This window comes from Cricetulus griseus (assembly GCF_003668045.3).
Source record: "Cricetulus griseus strain 17A/GY chromosome 1 unlocalized genomic scaffold, alternate assembly CriGri-PICRH-1.0 chr1_1, whole genome shotgun sequence".
Classification (NCBI taxonomy): Eukaryota; Metazoa; Chordata; class Mammalia; order Rodentia; family Cricetidae; genus Cricetulus; species Cricetulus griseus.
The window spans coordinates 192,617,136-192,637,433 of record NW_023276807.1 but is presented as its reverse complement, the minus strand read 5'-3'; the positions used below and the strand labels follow the sequence as shown (position 1 = coordinate 192,637,433).

Sequence of the window (20,298 nt, the reverse complement as noted above, 5' to 3'; positions counted from 1 at the left end):
ATGTAAAGAACTTCCATGGTTACATCCTTTCCCTTTTTCCTGTTTTGGGGACTGAGGTCAACATTGAACATAGCCTTCCTCTTGGCCTGTGTTCTGCAACTCTCTCTCCTTTTCTCTCTCTGTCCCTCTCTAAGATTTACTTGTTTGTTTATGTGTGTGTGTGCCTCTGTGAGTTATTGCACACAATGTGTGCATTCAGGAGTCCCCTAGAGGCTAGAAGAAGGAGTCAAAGTCTCTGGAACTGAAGGTGTAGGAGGGTACTGGAAACCAAGCCTGTGTCCGCTGCAAAATTGCTAACCATTCTTTTTGTCTTGTTTTGTTTGGTTTTTCGAGACAGGGATTCTCAATGGCTTTGGAGGCTGTCCTAGAACTAGATAATCCACAGTGGTGACTGCAGAACTAAATGTTTGTTTTTGTTCCTTTTCCCCCTTTCCCATTAATTAATTATCGGGGAAGCTAAAAACGTTAGAATACATGAACGTATGCACTTGTGTGCATGCGCACTTCCACGCATCACTTCCTTACCTGCTCTGAACAATGAGTCCTTCCCCAGAATCGCAATATGAAGCAGACAGGGCATGGTGTGAACTGTATCACTTTCATGGATCCCTTGGGAATATCCTTGTGTAGGATAAGAATACTTAGGAAAGAATCTTGCATCACTAACCTCTCTTCTCTATAGAGTGAGGAGAAAAAAGTGGGGGTCTTTTTGAATAACACAAAGTAAAGGCTTGCAGTAATAAATAGACTCTCAAGATGGACACAGGTGACACAGGCTGTGGGAGGAAGTGGTGGCAACTGTTAGTAAAGAGGTCACTTATTTAGAAGTGACCAGAAGGTCGGCCTCACCTGATAGAGCCTGGAGCTTGAAGGTAGCAACAAAGCTGGGTTGATGAAGAGCCTCGTCTCCAGGGGTCATGCCCTCTGGAAGCAATGAGCTTAGGCAGGAGTGATGACAGGATGTCCTGGAAAGGACCTGGTAGATTTCAAGCAGTATTTCACCTGCAGCTGTAGCATAGCCAAGCAGTTCTTAGTTCTCTGCAAAAAGGCACAAGATAAGCTTGCAGCTTGTATCTCAGAATGAATGCCCTCAGCTCAGATGCCAGTTGGTCTCAAGTGCCTACCCTGAGTCTTTACCCAGTACCCTCTGATTTGGAAGCCCCTCTTCTGTGACTTACGGCTTTTGATCCCCCAAGGAAAGCATTCATGTGCTTCTCCTACCATGAGGCCAAGAGGGAAAAAGGAGCTCGGGGCTGGTTAACACTTGGACCACTTTGGCAGAAAGCTTTGACTCTGAGTGAGAACATTTGAGTGGTGTAGTTGTTTGTTGTTATTTACTCTTTGGCTCTTGGGGGTGGGGGGAGTCCAAGACCCAGCTCGCAAAAAATCACATACTTAGGAATACTTATTCTTACTTGTTTCTAGCCAGCTTTTCTTTTCTTTTCTTTCTTTCTTTCTTTCTTTCTTTCTTTCTTTCTTTCTTTCTTTCTTGTTTTTTTTTTTTTTTTCTGAGACAGGGTTTCTCTGTGGCTTTGGAGCCTGACCTGGAACTAGCTCTTGTAGACCAGGCCGGTCTTGAACTCACAGAGATCTACCTGCCTCTGCCTCCCGAGTTCTGGGACTAAAGGCATGCGCCACCACCGCCCAGCCTCTAGCCAGCTTTTCTTAACTTACATTATTCCATCTACTTTTTGCCTCTGGACTTTTATCTTTATTCTATATAACTTACTTTACTTCTTACTCTGTGGCTTGCTGTGTAGCTGGGTGGCTGGCCCCTAATGTTCTCCCCCTCCTTCTCCTTTTCCCATCCTTGATCTCATCTTCCCAGATTCCTTCTCTTATTTATTTTCTCTGCCTGCCAGCCCCACCTATCTGTTCTCCTGCCTAGCTATTGGCCATTCAGCTCTTTATTAGACCAATCAGATGTTTTAGAAGGCAAAGTAACACAGCTTTACAGAGTTAAACAAATGAAACATAAAAGAATGCAACATATCTTTGCACCATTAAATAAATCTAACACAACATAAAAGAACATAACACATCCCAAACTAATATTCTTGGCATATACTTGGAACACAGTAGTCTTCCTGTCTGTGAGATCTGGAAAAGAAGAGCAAAAGCAGGCACCATTTTTCCTATTCTCCTGTACCTTCCACTCCGGTCGGTACAGAATCAAGAGCCCTGTGTTCTAGTTGGGAAATGTGAGGCTGTGTCCCCTAGCCTAGTCTTCTTTCAGGTAACAAGGTATTTCTTCAATTGAATATCATTGCCTTGGTCATAAGGCCACCCTTAGATACTTTCCCAGGCTGGACGCTGTATATCTTGGGTGCTCTATCGGTCAGGACTGGGTTGGTGCTGAATACTGTTAGGACTTTAGTTTAAGGGGATTACGAAGGATTTGTGTTTTCAGCAGCATGTGAAGCATGGAGATCTGAATGCTGCATAGATTCGTGTGAAACAGTTTCCTTGCACCCTGCCTGCTTTAGGCAAGGACTGAGGTTGTCCATCCTGGAGATGGCATCCCTCTGACTCAGGAAACAGGAGGAAGGTACCTCTGGTACTGCTGCCTCTGATCCATGACAACTTTTTTGCCCCGGGTCCTGATGAGGGAGATGACTAAGCCTTGGCCAAGATTGTCCAGATAGAGTGTAGATAAATAAATACCTTCTGGTACTAAGACAGTTCTGAGCCTTGGCAGATAAAACACTTCAGTGAGGATTCCTCCCCTGCGCCTTCCTGGTGTAAGGTGGCGGAAGGAAGCAGTGGCTGACAGGGAGTTAAACAAACTTGAAGGTAGGTCACATTTTTGACATACCATTTCCCTCTGCTGAACGAGCAGCTGCTCTGTACTTTGAGAGGGGCTTAGCTGTTGCTATAAACTTGGGTTTGTGATAATGTAAACTATTATTAAGATTATCTTTTTATTCATAATATATGTCTGACTCTGTCTGCCTTATTTATGCTCTGTTTAAATCCTCGTTTACCTCCAGTACCCAAAGCCAGCATCACCCCTTTGAAAAGAGGGACAGCTTTAGAATAGACTGTTTATACTTCTCTGGTTAAAAAGGGCTCTGGGAGAGAAACCATTAAGTTGAGGAAGCTTCAACTCTTTTTTTTTTTTTTTTTTTTTTTTTTTTTTTTTTTTTTTTTTTTTTTTGGTTTTTGGAGACAGGGTTTCTCTGTGTAGCTTTGGAGCCTATCCTGGCACTCGCTCTGGAGACCAGGCTGGCCTCGAATTCACAGAGATCTGCCTGCCTCTGCCTCCCGAGTGCTGGGATTAAAGGCGTGTGCCACCAATGCCCAGCTGACGCTTCAACTCTTAATGATGCCTCCACTTTAAAGCCGAGACTTGGAGTTGATAGAGCTTTTCGGTGTATTCCACAGGTAGTGGCTCTTTTCTTGAGAATGTTTGACTTCCCAAGTCTGCCTGAGTCCTCCCCCATTTCACTATCATCTGGCCATCTGGCAGAAACATTACCACTAAAGACATTATGGAAGGAAGTGAGAGAAGCTACCCATACCCTGGCTGATGGTGCAGTGCTGGCCAGGCCTCCTGGCCTCCCTGCACCCAGACAGGAGGGATGCTGGGTGAGTTCTGCCTCAGGTGCTCTTGCCTCATTTGTCAACCGAGACCTGGTTGGTCTATGAGCCAAGAAAATCTAATAACTATTTCAGTTTTTAATAAAATGTTTCTCCCGCCCTTTGTTTCTCCCTCCACTCCTCAAAAAAAGAGAACAGACTGAAGTTTTAAGCACATCTGGACACTGTTTTTGTAAAACTTACCCCAAATTCCCAGAAGGAATGTATTGGCTCCCATTTTCCCAAGCAAAAAACAGAAGTGATTCCTTTGTAAGTCCTGTGCTTGCTCCATCTGGAGAGAAGCTTCAATGGTTTGAGAACCTCAAGTCAGGATACCAGATACTGCCCATTATGAAGTTTTTGAAGCCAAACGTCCGTGATTGCGCCCCTCCCCCCATCCCCTCCCCCTCATGCATGGTGGAAGCAAGGGTTCCACTTTTTTTTTTAATAATTTATTTTTATTTTATGTGCACCAATGTTTTGTCTGCATGTATGTCTCTGTGAGGATGCTGGGTCCCCTGGAACTGGAATTGCGGGCAGTTGTGAACTGCCATGTGGGTGCTGGGAGTTGAACCCAGGTCCTCTGGGAGAACAGCCAGTCCTCTTAACCACTAAGCCATCTCTCCAGCGCCCAGGGTTCCACTTTTTTCTGTGGTTATTGGAGTTAAGGCACAGGGCAGGACACTCACAGACTTGGTGCTCTCCCATGAAGCCCCCTTTGTGAGCACTATAGATAGAATCATGTAAGGCCGGTCCAGATCTAGAGCCAGAAGGCTTGCAGTGGGAGATGGAGTCCAGCTTCCCCTTCCCAGAGGGTGTTCATGTATGTTCTTAGCAGAATCTTCTAGAAGCTTATCATTGTTAAGAAGGAGCTAAGAAAGCATGGCTGATTTCCCCCCACCCCACCCCCACACCAGTATTAGTATATCAGGATGGATTCTAGGAGAATTTCAAAAGACATTTGGTGAATAGCTTTTAAAGATGAACCGTGAACTTTGCTGTATTGAGAACCGTGACTCTGGTTAAGCTGGCCATTGCAGACTTTTTAAAATGCCCTTAAAAAATTATGTTTTGGAAGTTGTATCTACCAGAATTATCACAGTCATTTCTTAAGAGGGTCATAGCTCTGTTACCTAATAAATGTTAATTAGTGACAGTAACTATTGGGGTTATTGCTTCTTAACAATTCTTTCCCTGGATGGTTCTGGGTACCTGGAATGGGCTCTAGAGGTAGGATGTTCCTGCAGATGTCAGAGATGGACTACATTTGGGTGATGACCACTCTTCAGCTTTCCCCTCTACATTTTGGCCATGCTGTTAAGGTTGATCCATTAAGCCTTGCCACTGCCGTGGCCATGCATTTATTATATTATTTATTATTTATGTTGGGTAATATAACAAGAGTGTCCAGAGCAGGATGATCTGAAAATTAATACTTTTCTTGGTGCCCCCTTGCTAAAGTATCATTTTTGATGATGGAAATTCAGTTTATTTACTTTGAGTCATACTGAGAATTTTCTGGTTAATCATTTGAATTTGTATTTGTTTTTGGGTTCTGAAAAATAATTATATTATGGTTTAGTTGTTTTGAATAGTAGTTTTTCAGGCCACTTGGTTTTGGAAATAATGGGTCAAAAGATGATCTTGTTTGGCTGGGTGAAGTGGCATGCCTGTAAACCTAGTACTTAGGAAACTGAGGTAGGTTTGCTGCAAGTTCAGGGTCAGCCTGGGCTCCAGTGCAAGACTGAGGGGTGGGGTGGAGCTTAGTTTAGAGCTAGTAGGTGTTGGTTGGTTGCCTCTATATTTTCTGGATAGTTTTGTTTAAAAAACTCATGTTGATTATTTATGCAGTGAGCAGATCCTGGGGAGCAGTGTGACCACATCATGGATTTTAGAGTGCTTTGCTTCCGGGTTTGTGAGCCTCTGAGGGCAGCTGCTTGCAGAGCAGCCAGCCAGCCAGCAGTGTTTTCAGTCTGTGTGTGTATGTGTGTGTGTGTGTCTGTGATTTCAAAAACGTGGTAATTTTTATTTAGGTGAGCTTACGAGCATTCTCTTTCCTATATAAATTATACATGGGGGATGGGCCTGAAGCACATGGGAATTAAGCAAGGCTTAAACTTTTTACACTCATGACCTCTTTTTGCCTGGGAATTTTTTGCTAGCTCCATTTATATAGGGATACTAAATCACTGTACAGGGTTGGGGGATGGCTAAGTGGTCTAAGGTAAGCACCTGCTGGGCAAACACAGAAAAACTGGGTCCCAAGTGTCTGTATCCTGTGGGTGTGGGGCATGGATCCCCAGAAATCACTAGCCAGATAGTATGACCAACAAGTGCCTACTGGGTTCAATGAGAGACCCCGCCTCAAAAGATAAGGTGGGGAGTAATAAACAAAGATGCATGATGTCCACGCATAGGTACGCCGCCCCCCCCCCCCCCCCCCCCGTGTTTTGTTTTGTTTTGTTATTTTTTCTGAGACAAGGTTTCTGTGTAGCTTTGGAGCCTGTCCTGGAACTCGCTCTGTAGACAAAGCTGGCCTCAAATTTAGAGAGATCCATCAGCCTCTGCCTCCCCAGTGCTGGGAGTAAAGGTGTGTGCCACTGCCGCAGGCTAGTCTTTGCTTTGCTTTCCAAAATCAATTATGTAAAGTCCTGGAGGCAGGGGTTGTATTTATATTTATTTTCACTTGGAATAGCCTGCTGCTGCAAAAGCATACTTCAAGCTCTTGAGACACCTGGATGATGGGTGCTGGGACCTTTGCTGTGGTCTGTTGTGAGTGAGCGATCGGGCAGAAGCGATGCTCAGGTTGAGCTACACGGGGTAGGTGTTGAAGGCGCAGACCATTCTTGCCTCCCATGCCCAGCCTACATGTCTTGACTCTAATCACAAAATGGACTCCTTTTCTGTCCCCAGCTTGTTCTATAGAATCAACCCACCTTACTGTGCTCCCCTCAACTGCTCTGACCCTTTGGGAAGAGTGGAAGCACTTTGGTTAACACAAGCTGTAATACGATTACTGTGAAGGTGGAAGGACCTTGTCAATCTGCTTCCTGGATTTGACCGTTTTCCTTTTAATTTTACACAGTTCTCTTTTTCACATGAGACCAGTTACCTAATCACAAAATTCCTTGAATTTATGTAATTTAAAAGAAACATAGGATAAATTATAGTAATTTGGTTACCCTTCAGAACGGCACTCAGGGCACCCACACCAGCAGACAATCTAGCCAATACCAACAGTTCCTGTGGAGTACAGCATCTCTTGCTTTCCATGGGTATAGTGTTCTTTAGAGCAGGGTAGGGCTTGGCTTAGTTACTTCGTAATAATGGTGTCTTCCCTTCATGGAAAGTATTGATGGCTGGTTCGAGTGACTGGGCCTTGAAAAGAATTTGGCCCAGTGCTTCTAATTCTCATCTTTTTAAGTGTTTTTTGTTACTTTTATACTCCGAATATTGAGTAACCTAGGTCAGAGGAGAAATAGCAGACAGGAGACTGTCCAGCTCAACCTCCTACTCCCAAAGCCTCTGGGGATTTTCTTCTTCAGCATTTGTGGGAAGGCAGTGACTTTGTATCCCCAAAAGCAGGGCTGCTCATCTGCCTGTAGCCTCACTTTGATCCAGCTCCCCATTCTTGTTTGGAAATGACTTTAGCTGGAAACTTGGACTTTAAAAAAATTTCAAAGAGCAATTTACACTGCTTTTCATCCTTTTTGACAAGCCCTTCTTTCACACTAACTTTGTAACAAAAAATGTTGCAGGCTTCTAATTTATTTCTGCTGTGTGCTTTGATTTTTGTAAACATTTTCCATGAGAAGTCTGCATTAAGGAGAGGGATGCATGGATAAGCAAAAAAGGTAGGAGGGAGAGGGAGAGGGAGAGGGAGAGGGAGAGAGAGAGAGAGAGAGAGAGAGAGAGAGAGAGAGAGAGAGAGAGAGAGAGAGAGAGAGAGAGAGCTTTGTAGAAGAATGGACACTTACCATCACTGCTGGGACCACTCCATCAGGGGAAGAATATGCTTCTACTTGCAGTTCCGTCTGTCTCAGAAATTTGCTTTCCTGTCGACCTTTGTAGCAATCTTTTCTGTATGCTCTGGAGAGGAATTGCAGGGAAAGCTTGATGCCTGGGAATGGCATTGCTTCTTCCACCTCTGGGAACATTTATCTAAATGTAGAAGCATCCAGGATGTCAATACATGATCTTAATACTTTTTTTTTTTTTAAAGTCTTCTCAGAAGGACTGATTGGCTGTTAGGGGAATTAAAACAAAGCTAGTTACTTGACAAACATAATTATTTCCTGGCCTAACCATCCTACAGTGATTTAGTTGATGTGTCATTGTGTGTGTGGTTGCATGAGTGTGATTTAATGGAAATTCCATGTGGCATCACTGGGAACTTATGAAGCAAAATTTCTAGATTTATTGCTTGTAGTTTAAGGGCAGACTGCTGGCTTCCATCCAAGAGCAACAGAGACTTAAAGTTGGGTGGGAGGCACATTAGTGTTTGAGTTTATCCTTCCGTGTACCACTATTTTAAAATGAGTTGACTGAAAAGTAGAAAATCAGAACCAGTGGTAAATTCATTTATCCTTTGAAATTTGTAACATGGGTTGAAATAAAGTTCTGAGGGGCTTGGCGTCAGGTGGTCTTTGGTATGTGCTAGCACCTTAGTTTTAACACTTGATTGTATCTTGCCACTCCTGGCATAAGAGTCAGTATAGAGTTGGTATAGAATGAAGTTTTGGATTTTTCAGGCTATCCCTGATAATGGCACTTGGGCAAATATTTAAAAATATATCCGAAACCTAGCCCAGTTTATAGGGCAATCACAAAACCCACGCTCTATAGATGTACTTTAGCAGGACTGAGAAATCAGCTGTTTTTCCCATCTCTGGATACTATGGATATATTCTTCCATATCCAGAAATTTAAAAAGGAATGGGAATTAGCTACATTGTGCTTTATTTTTAAACTTGATTTCAGTGACGCTGAACAACATAGGCATGACTGTAGCGCAGATTCTCTTTGGTCTTAGTTATAAAAACTCAGATATTGGGGGGGGGGCTAAAAGAGCAGAGAAGCAAAACAGCCAGTCACTAGCTCTTACCTCGACCTCAGACTGAAAGGGCGATCCTGGCTCCACGAATCCTCAGGCTGAATGCTCAGACTGACTGCCTAGACTGCATGTGTCTCTCTTTAGTCTCCTCCAGCCTTAAGTTCCTCTCTGCCCAGCTGTGTCACTCTTGTCCCCACCTCCCTAGAGCTGGGATTAAAGGTGTGTCATCCAAGTGTTGGATCACCTTTGTGTGAGCTGTTTCTCCTTTAGACAGATTCAATCTCTTGTAGCCCAGGGTGGCCTTGAACTCACAGAGTTCCATTTGCCTCTGTCTCCCGAGTTCTGGGATTAAAGGTGTGTGCCACCACTGCCTGGCCTCTATGGCTCAGGCAAGCTTTATTTGTTAGATCATAAACAAAATATCACCACATGCCTTGGCACCTGTGATTGAAAAGCCACAGAGGCCCCTTTCTGAGGAGGTTATCCCATGAAACAACAGAACTAGTTGTTGCCTTTGATGTTACCTCATACACATTGCAATTCCTGGCATCTTGGACAAAGTGTTCAATTGTTGAGTTGAAACAAACATGGCTTATAGAAGTTTAGCAGCTGCCTTAATCAAGAGTCCTACTTACCAGGTTTTATACCTCCAATGACCTGCCCTTCCATTTGAATCTTGTTGTTAGTAAAGTAAAATCATGGCTTCAATCAGTAGACATGGTTGTTGGTAAGCAATAGGAGGAAGTGGAATCTCCAGCAATCAGATGTGGGCTGGATGCACACCACAGCTCTTTACCAATTTCCCTAAGACATCCATTCCTCAGATACAAAGCTGAAACTCCCTGTAAGGAGAGCAGAGAGGATTTTAATGATGAAAAGAAAGCAGGATTACAGCCATTTAGCAAGTCACACTCCATTTTGAGATCAGGCCCGTGTTTTTCTTAGAGCCTGGGCTGTTACACAAACTTTTTGTAAGGCCTTGCATCATGAGACGATCTTGTGTCTCAGTCTCCAGCACATGTGGATGGATTGTCCTTGTGTTCTTTTTAACAGGGCTTTGGGTTACTGAGCACAGTCACCTTTGTTCAGCCCTTGTAACCTGTGGGAACTGGGCAAGCGCATATTTCCATCGGAAAAGCTTTAAGAAACTGAGATTTGAAGGCCCCTTGGAGACTGCTGGCTTACTCTCTTAGCTTTGAGACTTTGTATTTCTCTTCAGTGAGGCTGATTCCCACAGCTGGAGAGAGACTGTGGTGAATTGCCCAGAAAGGCTAGAGCAGAGGCTGAGGGGAGGGCTCTGGGAGGAGAGCCTTGTTCACATGCTTGTTAACATTTGAGGGTCTTTGACAAAGGAAGTCTAATGCCTTGCCCAGGTCAGCCGGCATTTGCCCCCGCCCCCCAGGCCCTGTTGTACACAGGAAGTCAGACACTAATGATGTTAGTGAGGGGACAAAGGCGCCCAGCCGGGGAAAGGCCTAATTGCTGTGTCCGGCTCCCAGGCGGCCAGCCTTCAGCTGGAGGGGGCTGGGCAGGATGCTCTAAGTGTTAACACCTGGAGCCTGAGATGCTGACTTCCTGGTTTTTTGGGGGGTGGGCGGGGGCATGTGGGTTGACTCCTCCACTCACAGAGACAGATTCTCTGGCACATTTTAGGAAGTGGTATCTAAGAGATTAGATGCAAATAGTTCCATCTGGAGGCCAGGTTTTTAGAGTCACCCAGGAGCATGAGGTGGTGAACCAGGATGCTGAGGGAAACTCTAATCTGCCCATCCAGACTGTTGAATTTTGCTTTACTTTTGAAATGGCTCATTTCTTACCCCTTCTGCAGCAAATCTACTGGGAAAGGCCAGATCTTGCAGAGGCAGACTCATTGGAAGGGTTACTCCAGTTTAGGTGTAAATTATATAGAATTGGTGGTGGGGTGCTCATACAGTGAGAGATGGTGTTTGGAGCCAGCTGAGATCCCAAGAAGCTGGGCTTCTGGGGGATGAGAAATGAAGGGAGCATTGCCAGCATCCAATTGCGACTTCACCACCTGTAAATGTAGGTGCGTGTGGGATTTAGGAAACACACCTAGAGGGAGCAGTTGGAAGTTTGCTTTCCACGAGTGGACACACCCAGGCGGAGAGGCCTGGTTTCAAGTAGGTTCTCTGTGTCTAATCATGGCTTTGGCTCTTGGGAGGCCTAAAGCAGTGCTTGGAACCCACTGAAATAGTTATTAAGTATTTTTGTGGGAGACTGGAATGTTACAGGCTTCTCTCCAAAGGTGTTCTAGAAACCCATCTCCTTAACTCTACACCAGAGTCCTTCACCTAAAGTGTCACCCTGCAGGGATATGATTAGGGCTGCCATCTAGAATCTAAGTCTGGGTCTTCCCTGGGCCCAGTGGCAGGCAATCTGAATACAGGTTGAGTCATTTAGACTTTTGTAGATTGAGAATATGAGACCTTGTCTCCTTCCTGAATAAATAGATTTTGAATGGAATGGAATGTTAACTTGTTGCTTTCCACTCGTATTTTAAGGTTTTTTTAAGTCCAGGACCATCATATACACAGCCTTAGTCAACTTTTGCAAAGTCACCCTGTTTTCTAACATAACCTATAATGTTTCAATTAGCACTAAAATCTAAGAGGGTGGGTGGTGTTCCGCCCTTTCCAAATTCGAGAAACCTACTTTGAAGCAAGCATGTGTGGGGGATATGCTAGGGACCTGCATAGAAGTGTGGGGGGGGGGGCGCAAAGTTCCCATGGCAACACCACAGTCTCCCATTTCTCAGGCATTTGTGCCGTAAAAGCAGAATTCCAGATGTGACATAGTAGTAGAGACCCTTCCTGCCTTCAGAAGCAGTGTTTGAAGTGGGTACAGCTAGGCACACTGCTTCCTGTGTGGTCCTAAGGCTTTTATTAGTAGCTAGGTTTTGAGCCTAACATTTCCTCTCAGCTTGAGCATAACAATCATGTTTATAGCTTTAAGTTTTCCACCATTGTCTAATCACTGTTTTGCTCTCTCTCGGAAGAGACTTTCTTGAGCTTTCAGAGTGAAGTCTTTATTCCTTCCACAGTTAAGTGAGAGTGAGTTACTGGCTGATTTGCTGGGTGGGTATTTCAGTGGCTGGTCGTTTGTTTCTTCTCTGTACCCGGTGTTTACCGCTCATCTTTTGTCTGAGCTGGCTCTGTATGCTTTCCTAGCTACAGATAGCCTGCCTTTTACCTTGAAGATGTTGGCTGTCTAGCATGAGGTTCTCATTTCAGTTGGGGGGATGGTGTAAAGCAGAGGGAAAGGTCCGACCCACAGTCTCAGAGGCATGTTTTATAGCCTGCCTTTGACATTTTTCAGAACTGGAAAAATGCAACAATCTGTGTGTATCAGCCACAGAACACACAGCTCAAATCCTTAGCAAAGTTACTGGAGAAAGGACCTCCAATGGCTTTGTGAAAACCAAGTTCTAAAAAAGATTAATTTTATTTATGTGTATGTCTCTGTGTGTTTAAGCACACATGGGTACAGGTGCCCGCAGAGCCCAGAAGAGGGCATTGGATCCCCTGGAGCAAAGGCTCTTAACCACTGCATCATCTTTCCAGCTTCTTGTTTTTATTTATTTACTATTATTTTTTGTTTATCTGAGACAGGATCTTCCTTTGTAGCTCTGACTGGTTTGGAACTCACTGTATGTCCTAGACTGGTCTTGAACACGTGGCAATCCTCTTCAGTCTCCCAAGTACTGAGATTATTATAAGTGTGCACCATCACGCTGGCTTTGCATTCTGTTTTTGAACACAGAAGAAAGCCAGCTTGTGTGTGTTCATGCATACATGTATGTGTTGACATCTCTGAATTTTAACAGTACAAGTCCAGCATCAGAGCAATAAGAAAATCTTGAAGCAAATAAGGATTTTTAAAGCATAAATCCCATCGAGGCTGCCATTACCTCGATGGAAGTTATGAGGATCAGCTGGTGTAAATGTCTTGACACTGGTTATCTTCAGAGAACAGACTGGTGGAAGGATGGGTGCAGGGTGGGGAGAGTGAAGAGAAATCTGGATGAAAATGAGAGACTTCAGTTTGATAAGATGGACAAATGGTAATTAGCTTGTGTTGGTTCCATGCTAGAGCTTAGAAATAATTGTCCCTTCAGCTTTCCTTTGGAGAGCGTGAAATTGGGAACATGTGTGTTCTGATCAGCCAGGAGCATGTCGGGGATGCATCTTGATTACGTCCTCAGTCTGGTGTGCAGACCATGCTGTGGACTAGTGATTTCCTACCTCCTCAAGCAGATCTCTTTAGTTAACTTAAGATCTCCATGTCTTTGGGGGCTGGTGTAGTAATCATAGTGGGAACCCATGGTTCTCCCTCAGAGCTGTGTGTTCCTTACTGGCCATCCAAGCCCTTACCTCCCCAAGCCAGGCTGCTGGCATCCTTCCTTTCTGAAACTGCTTGGATCTATGGAGGGTGAGAGAGAGAATAGCTCCCAGGAATGTGGAGAGAATGCATCTTGAGCAGATCCAAGCGTGGGCTGGCTTTCTGATTCATTTTCCTTGTGTTTTGGACTCACCAGCATTCTCCTTAGCTTACATCACCTGGGGCTTCTCTGCCTTTGCTAACCTTTTTTTTTTTTTTTTTAAGGTTTGCACTGAAGTAAGTGCGATCTGGCTTTGTTTATAAAGCCATCTGAACTAGAACAGTCACATGACCCTGCTCTCTGTGGGCTCATGCCCCCATCTATTGGTGGTGTCTATTTGTACATTTCAGGCCTCACAATTTCCTGAGATCTTTTGCCCTCTTTATCACTCTGGGAACCCAAGGTGGGGATGATACTGTGGGGAGTTAAAAGCAGGGGTTGTCCTTCGTTTTCAGTAGTTGCTAGGTGTGCCTGTTTTTTGTTGGGCTCCAGCTCACCCAGAGGTGGCAGGCAGGTCAGGACAAGGTGGCAGAAAATACTGACCAGTAAATAAAGGAATTCGTTCTTCTGATACTTGTGGTGGGAACTCCATCTCTGAAAAATGCATAGGTTGCTGTGGAAAAGAGAGACAGAAGTCAGCACCCCTGCCCTGCAAACAAACAAACCAAAAAACAAAACAAAACAAAAAAGCAAAAGAGCAAACCCCTATCTCATATCTACCTCATATTCCTGGGCTTGGCATACAGTCACCCCTTGATAGATAGGTTTTCTGTCCAAATAAATAAGTTCATGACTAAGCCGAAAAATACCTATACACAAACCTCAGTTGGTGTTCCATGGTGATTTATGGGCCATTCACAGAGCTGGTCAACAGCTTTGTAAACTGTTCTGTAGGAAACAGTCCTGGGCTTTTAGCTACTACACCATTTTGATATTTAATGAGCTGAGAATTAAAGGCACTTGTTTGTTGCGTGTTATTCAAAACCTATAAATGCCAATGCTGTGGCCTCAGGGTGCTACATTCTTAGTTAATTAACCACCCCCACTTGCTGCACTAACGGTAGCTTTTAATTTGTTCCAAAGGGAACTAAGAAGCCAGGGCCAGTGCCTGGAGCTCTGCTCTGAAATTTCCTTTGGTTGGTGCACTATATAGTACGAGCAGGGAGGAAGCAGCAAATGAGAGAGCTTGATGGAGAAAACATCTTTTACCCAGGAAGAAGGGGGCAGGGAGATAATTCTTCTGTGCTCTAAAGGAATAAAATTCAAGATGTAAAAATTCCTATATTATGGTCTAGCCATCTAGCCAAGAAGCAAAGGCCTGAACACAAAATGGTGGCCATGGGGCAGGATCCCTCCCCAACATGGTGCCACCGTGGCCAATTTCCAGAGGTCCTTACAGTATTCAAAGCTATCTGAAGATACTTTCTTCACTGTCAGGGCAGCGTTTTGGGTCCATCTTTGATGTTCTAACTCCCATTTCGAGCAGATGGAGTTTAAGAAAGGTTGTGCTGTATGACACTGCTCTTTGCAAAAGAAAGCAGGCCAAATAGAGAGGCCCAAACAGAATTACATTCAAGGGGCTTGATTAACATGCTTGCAGTCCGCTCAGGTTTGATCTTTAGTGTTCATAACCTGGGTATGGTGACACTGGCCTGTAATTCCAGCATTCAGGAGGTAGAGGCTAGAGGATTAGTTAAAAGTCATCTTGCACTAAATAGAGTTTGAGGTCTGCCTGGGATAGGGATGCTGTCTCAAAAAAAAAGCTTGACCCAGGCAGGGTGGTTGTTAGGAATAAAGAATAATGGGTTGGTGGCAGGTCCCCGGTCCTGGGGCGGAGGGGGGGGTGTGATTGACAGATGGAGAAACAGAGACCTGTATATGTAACTCATTTAAAGTTTTATTGAGAGGGAGGCAAGAAAATAAGGTAAAGAGATACAGAGATGGAGAGGACACAAGAGAAAGGGGAGACAAGAAAAGCCCTGTCTGCCACAGGGGAGCAGCGGGAAAGAGAGCCTGAGTGGGTGGGAGTCTTTCTTTTAAAGGGGTCCTTTGCACTTGCATGCAGACTACACAATCATGGAACCCTGAGCTGACCAGGGTACTGCCTGAGTGCATTCTGCCAGATGACAGGCCAGCATAATGCCTGAATCCTTAACAGCGGTGCACACCTTTAAACTCAGCAGAGGCAGCAGGTGGGTGCGTCTGTGTGCCAGGCTGGTTTGCAAAGCCAGTTCTAGGCCAGACAAGACAAAAACAAAACAAACAAAAATTCAAGAATGCTCTCATTCAAGTCAGCTAAGGAACTTCAGAAAGCTGGTAACTAACATTAAGTGAACAGAGGACACAGTACAGGCCTGGGGTGGAAATTTAACAGCATCCATCCAAAAGAAGTGAGATTTGTTTTTAGAGCACCCCCCCCCTTTCCTTTTAAAAGCACACTCATTGCAGCCACACACTGTAATCCCAACATTGGGGAGACAGGCAAGGACAGCAGAGCAGCCCCTGATTTCCTGGCTCCCTCATGCATCTGTTGTCACCTGTCTGCAGCTCAGGACTCTGATGTGTTTTAAGGCAGGTGTCTTCTCAGGAAGCTTTGCATGGGCATTTCTGAGTTGTGTGTCTTATGCAGTGCTGAGCACTTAGTGTGTGTTGTCCTGTGAGTCCCATATTGGTCCTTCCCAAGGGCTTTTGTTCTTGTGCTCTGCAGCTCAGGGAAGGTCAGAAACCTGCCCAAGGTTACACAGTGAGAGGACAGTGACTGGAAAACATCTCATGAGCCTAAACTCCAGGTGAGCCCCAGGGAAACCCACAAAAGCCTGTTTCTAGGATGGCAGGATGCCAGGCCTAGCTTTGAGGGATCAGTGTTTCCTGTCTGCAGCCAGGTGAGAGAGCGATAGTGATTGGTTGTGGGCGCAGGAGGTGCAACCAGACTGCATTGGCACATGCTGTTTGTGTTACATGGTTGAAACATGCATACGTTAGGTCTCAAACCCAGGACAAATGGCTACTAAGGTGCCTATTTAACATACCAAAGTGGACCTGGCTGCCAGGTTCTCCCAGCATTTTCTAGCATACCCTGTCCCCTACCCTGAACTCTCCAGCCCAGTGGCTGAGTTGCCCTTCCTCCAGCTGGCCTTCCCTTTTGGTTACCTGTCCTTTTGTCTACCCTTTACTCTCCTGACTCTCCCCTCTCCACACATAGGGTGGCTGGGGTCATATTCACTCTGAACTCTCCCAGATGTCCTACCTCTGGCTATGCTCCCCCTCATATCTACAATGAATTTCTCCCCCACCATAGCTAGGAGCAGTCATGTCCTTCCTTTTTTGTTTCTGTTTTGTTCATTCAGCCTTTAGTTAGCTTTCAGTTCTGCTCTGAAAATTACTTTGAACTTCATGGCATAAGATGACACAAAAGCCTGGCGGTAATGGTGCACACCTTTAATCCCAGCACTCGGGAGGCAGAGGCAGGTAGATCTCTGTGAGTTTGAGGCCAGCCTGGTCTACAGAGCAAGTGCCAGGGCAATACAGAGAAACCCTGTCTTGAAAAAACCAAACCAAACCAAACCAAACAAACAAACAAAAAAGACACAAAATTCTTGTCCTGTAGTTCTGGAGGCCAGAGTGAAATGAGTCAAAGTGTTGGCAACACTGGCTTCTTCTGGATGCTGTAGGGGAGAATCCATTCCTTGCCTGGCCCAACCTCTAGAGGCTACACTCATTCTTTGGCTCAATAGCTCCTTCCTCTTTTGTCTTCAAGTCAAGTGTGGGAGTCATCTCTAGGCAGCCAGTCTCCTCCTCCCTGACTCATTTCCACCATCCTATCTCTTTTTCTCTGGTACCAACCCTTCAGGGTCTTTCTTCCAAGAATCCTTACATTAGCCCACGAGGATAACTCAGAACACTTGTCCTCATTTCAGCATCCTTGAACTTAAATGTATTTATATAGTCCCTTCCACTATGTGTAAAATAATAAAGTCACAGGTTCTAGGGCTAGACTCGGGCACAGTTAAGAGGCTTCCACGTCTGTCTGTCATGAAATATAAAGGAAACAACAGTGTTTTGTGACCTAGTCTGGGCACAGTATTTCTAAGGTAGTTCCTGTGGCCCCTGGAGCATCTAAAAACAGTTTGGGGAGTAAAGACAGTCCAGTGGAGGATAGACTGCTCACATGCTGAGAAATTTACAAGAGCACTCAAGGACTTAAAAGAACAAAGGTCTTTTAAAGTACAGATAAGAACTGGTCCCCAGAGAGGTGTCTAATAGGCTAGTTCACAGGTTTAGGAGCTGCTGTTGTCTGTGGAATTAAAACCTCACATTTACAATCACAGAAGTGCTACACTAGTGGACCTGTAGGGACTATCATGACTCCGTTACTCTCCAGTGAGTATTCAGGCAGACGGATGTGTCAGGGACATAATGTGTTACGGACCAGACCAGATAAGCCAGGCAGCCTATGGGGAGCAAAACCTGGTGATGAGAAGGGATTCATTCAGAATCTGAAGAGAGGGGAATTCTGCGGGTACAAGATTCTTGTGTTTGTGGGGGTTGGGGGGCATATTGGTCACTAGATAAGAGCCCCTTGACATCTGCTCTTAAATGGAATGCTTTCCGTGTTGACGAATAACTTCTACACGTATCTGTGTTCTTCAAACCCTCCTCCCAAAAGGAAACTGCTGTGCACATTCTATAAAACAAACAAAATAAATCATCCAGATAATTGAGAAGACTCAAACCCAGTGGAGGGGAGCTGAGAACACTGATCTTGGCCTCTCCACTGGTTTTTCTGTCCTGACACTGCTGTTTTCCTCACTATTATGGCCAGTTACGGCCTTTCCTCTCCTAGGCTTTGTGTACACATTGTACACGTTGTTCCTACCCTTCATTCATCCTTATTCGGGGGCTGCCTTGCAGAGGTACCCTGAGTTTCTCTGCTGCTGGTGCTTTTACTCTAGCTACATAGGCTTTGTTTGTCGTCTAAATGGGGAGTGCTTGGTGGACCAGGGATTTGCAATTTGTCTGTGTCCAGTTATTCTTCTCTGGAAGTATGTGTGCCAGGCAGCTTCATGAAGTGGGTTCATGACTGTTATACATACCACATCACCTAAAATAATGTCTAGCTCATCATGGAACGTGAGTTTGTTTATGTCCTAGGGCTGTGTAAGAGGGAGGAGTGGTGTGGTTGGCAGTTTTGAACATTCCTAAAGGCTTGTGGGAATTGGATTTGCCCTCTTCCTGGTTGTTACTTGGGTCTCTGCCTTCTGGAAGTCGGGGAGCTTCTACCCGACAGGCCGTATGCTAAGGAGTGAGGAATGCTCTTAATATTTCACTTTCCAAAGTTTCATACCATGAGATGTGTTCTTCAGGCTCACAATATTCAAAGAAAAGGTTGGAAAAGAAAGCTGGAGAAAGAAGGGGAGCCTCTGAGGTTGCTGGGTGCACCCAGTTGATTTAGGTTTTGTGCTATTGCTTGCTTATTCCTCACTTTGGTGTGTCTGTGTGCCTGCCTGCCTCTTTCTGACCAGCTGTGATTTTCTGTGTATATCTGAGCTCAGGGATATGGTTTCAGTGGGCGTGCCTGGCTTCAGGATAAGCAGCGTGAACATGCCTGTAGCATATGGAAGCGATGGGGTTGTGGCCCAAAATCCTGGGCCCCATCAGAAGTGTTCTCCACAATGTGTCTCAGCGTAACAATTGCCCATTAAACACCAGGCTGCTAGCATATGGTTCTCCCCAACATCCTCCTTGTTAAGTGGCGTTAGCAGTGTGGTTCAAATAGTTTCCCATCATTTAGCAAGCACTTCAGAATTAACATATTTTGGAGAAGCCCCCAATTAATACCGAATGGCACATTTGCAGATTATTAAAGAAATATTTAAACAGAGTCTGTAGACCTTGGGCTGACTGATCTGGGGCAGCCCTTTCTTAGGAGAATCAGCTTTGGGTTTAGGAAGAGGCAGGGTCAACGGGAGGATCTGGTACTCCCTTTGTGGCTGCTATAATTGGAGTGGGAAGTCTGGTGGAGTTGTTACCCTACTATTAAGGCTGCAGATGGCTAATGACCACATCACCAAGAGTTAAGAGTTCCAAGTTTTAAAGTCTTTTTTCTTTTATGACCCACCCCATGTATTCCCAGCATAGGTATGGAGACAGTGCAGAATTTTCTCATTAAAAGTAATGGCTTATTCCCACATTCATTTCCAGTCTTGGAATGAGAACTGGTTTCCGTAGACTTGAGGAATTGCCTATCTGTCTTGCCGTACTATAGTTTTTGGATGAAGCTGTCTGGTAGGCGAGTTTTATAACTAATCAGAGGATCCAACTGGAAGGGCTCCATCTGGCAGCCCTGGTCTCTGTCCTAATTTTACTGCTAATGAATTATTTAACCCCTAAACACAGACCAGTCTGTGCCTGTTGTCTTAGGGGAAAGAGTGCCCAAGATGCCCTGTGGGTAGGGATCTCTTGGACTGGAGGGTGTTTGGAGTGGTGGTGGTGGGGTCATAGAACAGTACACGGAGTAGGAGCCGATCAATAGGACTGCATGACCCTGGGCCTCTTTGATGCTTCGTTCATTTTGATGCCGAGAAAGTAAATTGTTCCACTCTGCATTTTGTTCTCATTTTCCCACAGGGAGTGGGACCGGCCAGCAGAAACAGCGGGCTGCACAACGTCACCTTCAGATATGACAGTAAGTAACCAACTTGACTTAAGAGAAGAAGACTGGCAATTTCTTTCAGAAATCCAAAGCTCACACACTTGTACTTCATCAAGGACATTGCAGATCCAGGGGTTGAGGAGTTTTCTGAACCTGTTTGTCAATAGTTAAAACAGCTTAGTCTCCATTTAGCCACTGAAGTGTTGGGGATCTTGAACAGGTCAAGTGTCTTAAGTAATGTAGTTTTCAGAAACTTGTATGTGAAGACCTGCCCTCGGGACATAGTCTTGTCTTTAAGAGCAAACACAGATATCAGTAGGTCCCACCAGGGGATGACTGAGTGAATTTACTCAAGTGTAGGCCTCAAGGCAAGGATGGAGACTGGCAAACTAGGCAACCCATCTGATCTGAAGGGTCCACTGGCTTCCTAATTCCAGCTCATTGTGGTCTTGAAGAATTCCCACTGGGTGTAGCCAGATGTGGTTTCTAAGAATATCGACAAGTTCTAAGAATAAACACCCCACCCCTGTAAAATATTTTTCAATATTGCCCTTTATTTAAGACCCCCCATACACACACATACACAAATACTGAGTGGACCAAGCAGATCTATGT

The 20,298-nt window shown here is 44.9% G+C and overlaps 1 protein-coding gene across 1 annotated transcript in view; it reads left to right on the top strand.

The window, feature by feature from the left end:
* Il17rd (interleukin 17 receptor D) overlaps positions 1-20,298 on the top strand; it is a 58,495-nt gene that overhangs the window by 17,776 nt on the left and 20,421 nt on the right. Inside the window, exon 2 of the mRNA XM_027389619.2 lies at positions 19,659-19,716. Within this exon, the coding sequence (XP_027245420.1) occupies positions 19,659-19,716 (58 nt within the window). The remainder of the gene's footprint in view (positions 1-19,658; positions 19,717-20,298) is intronic.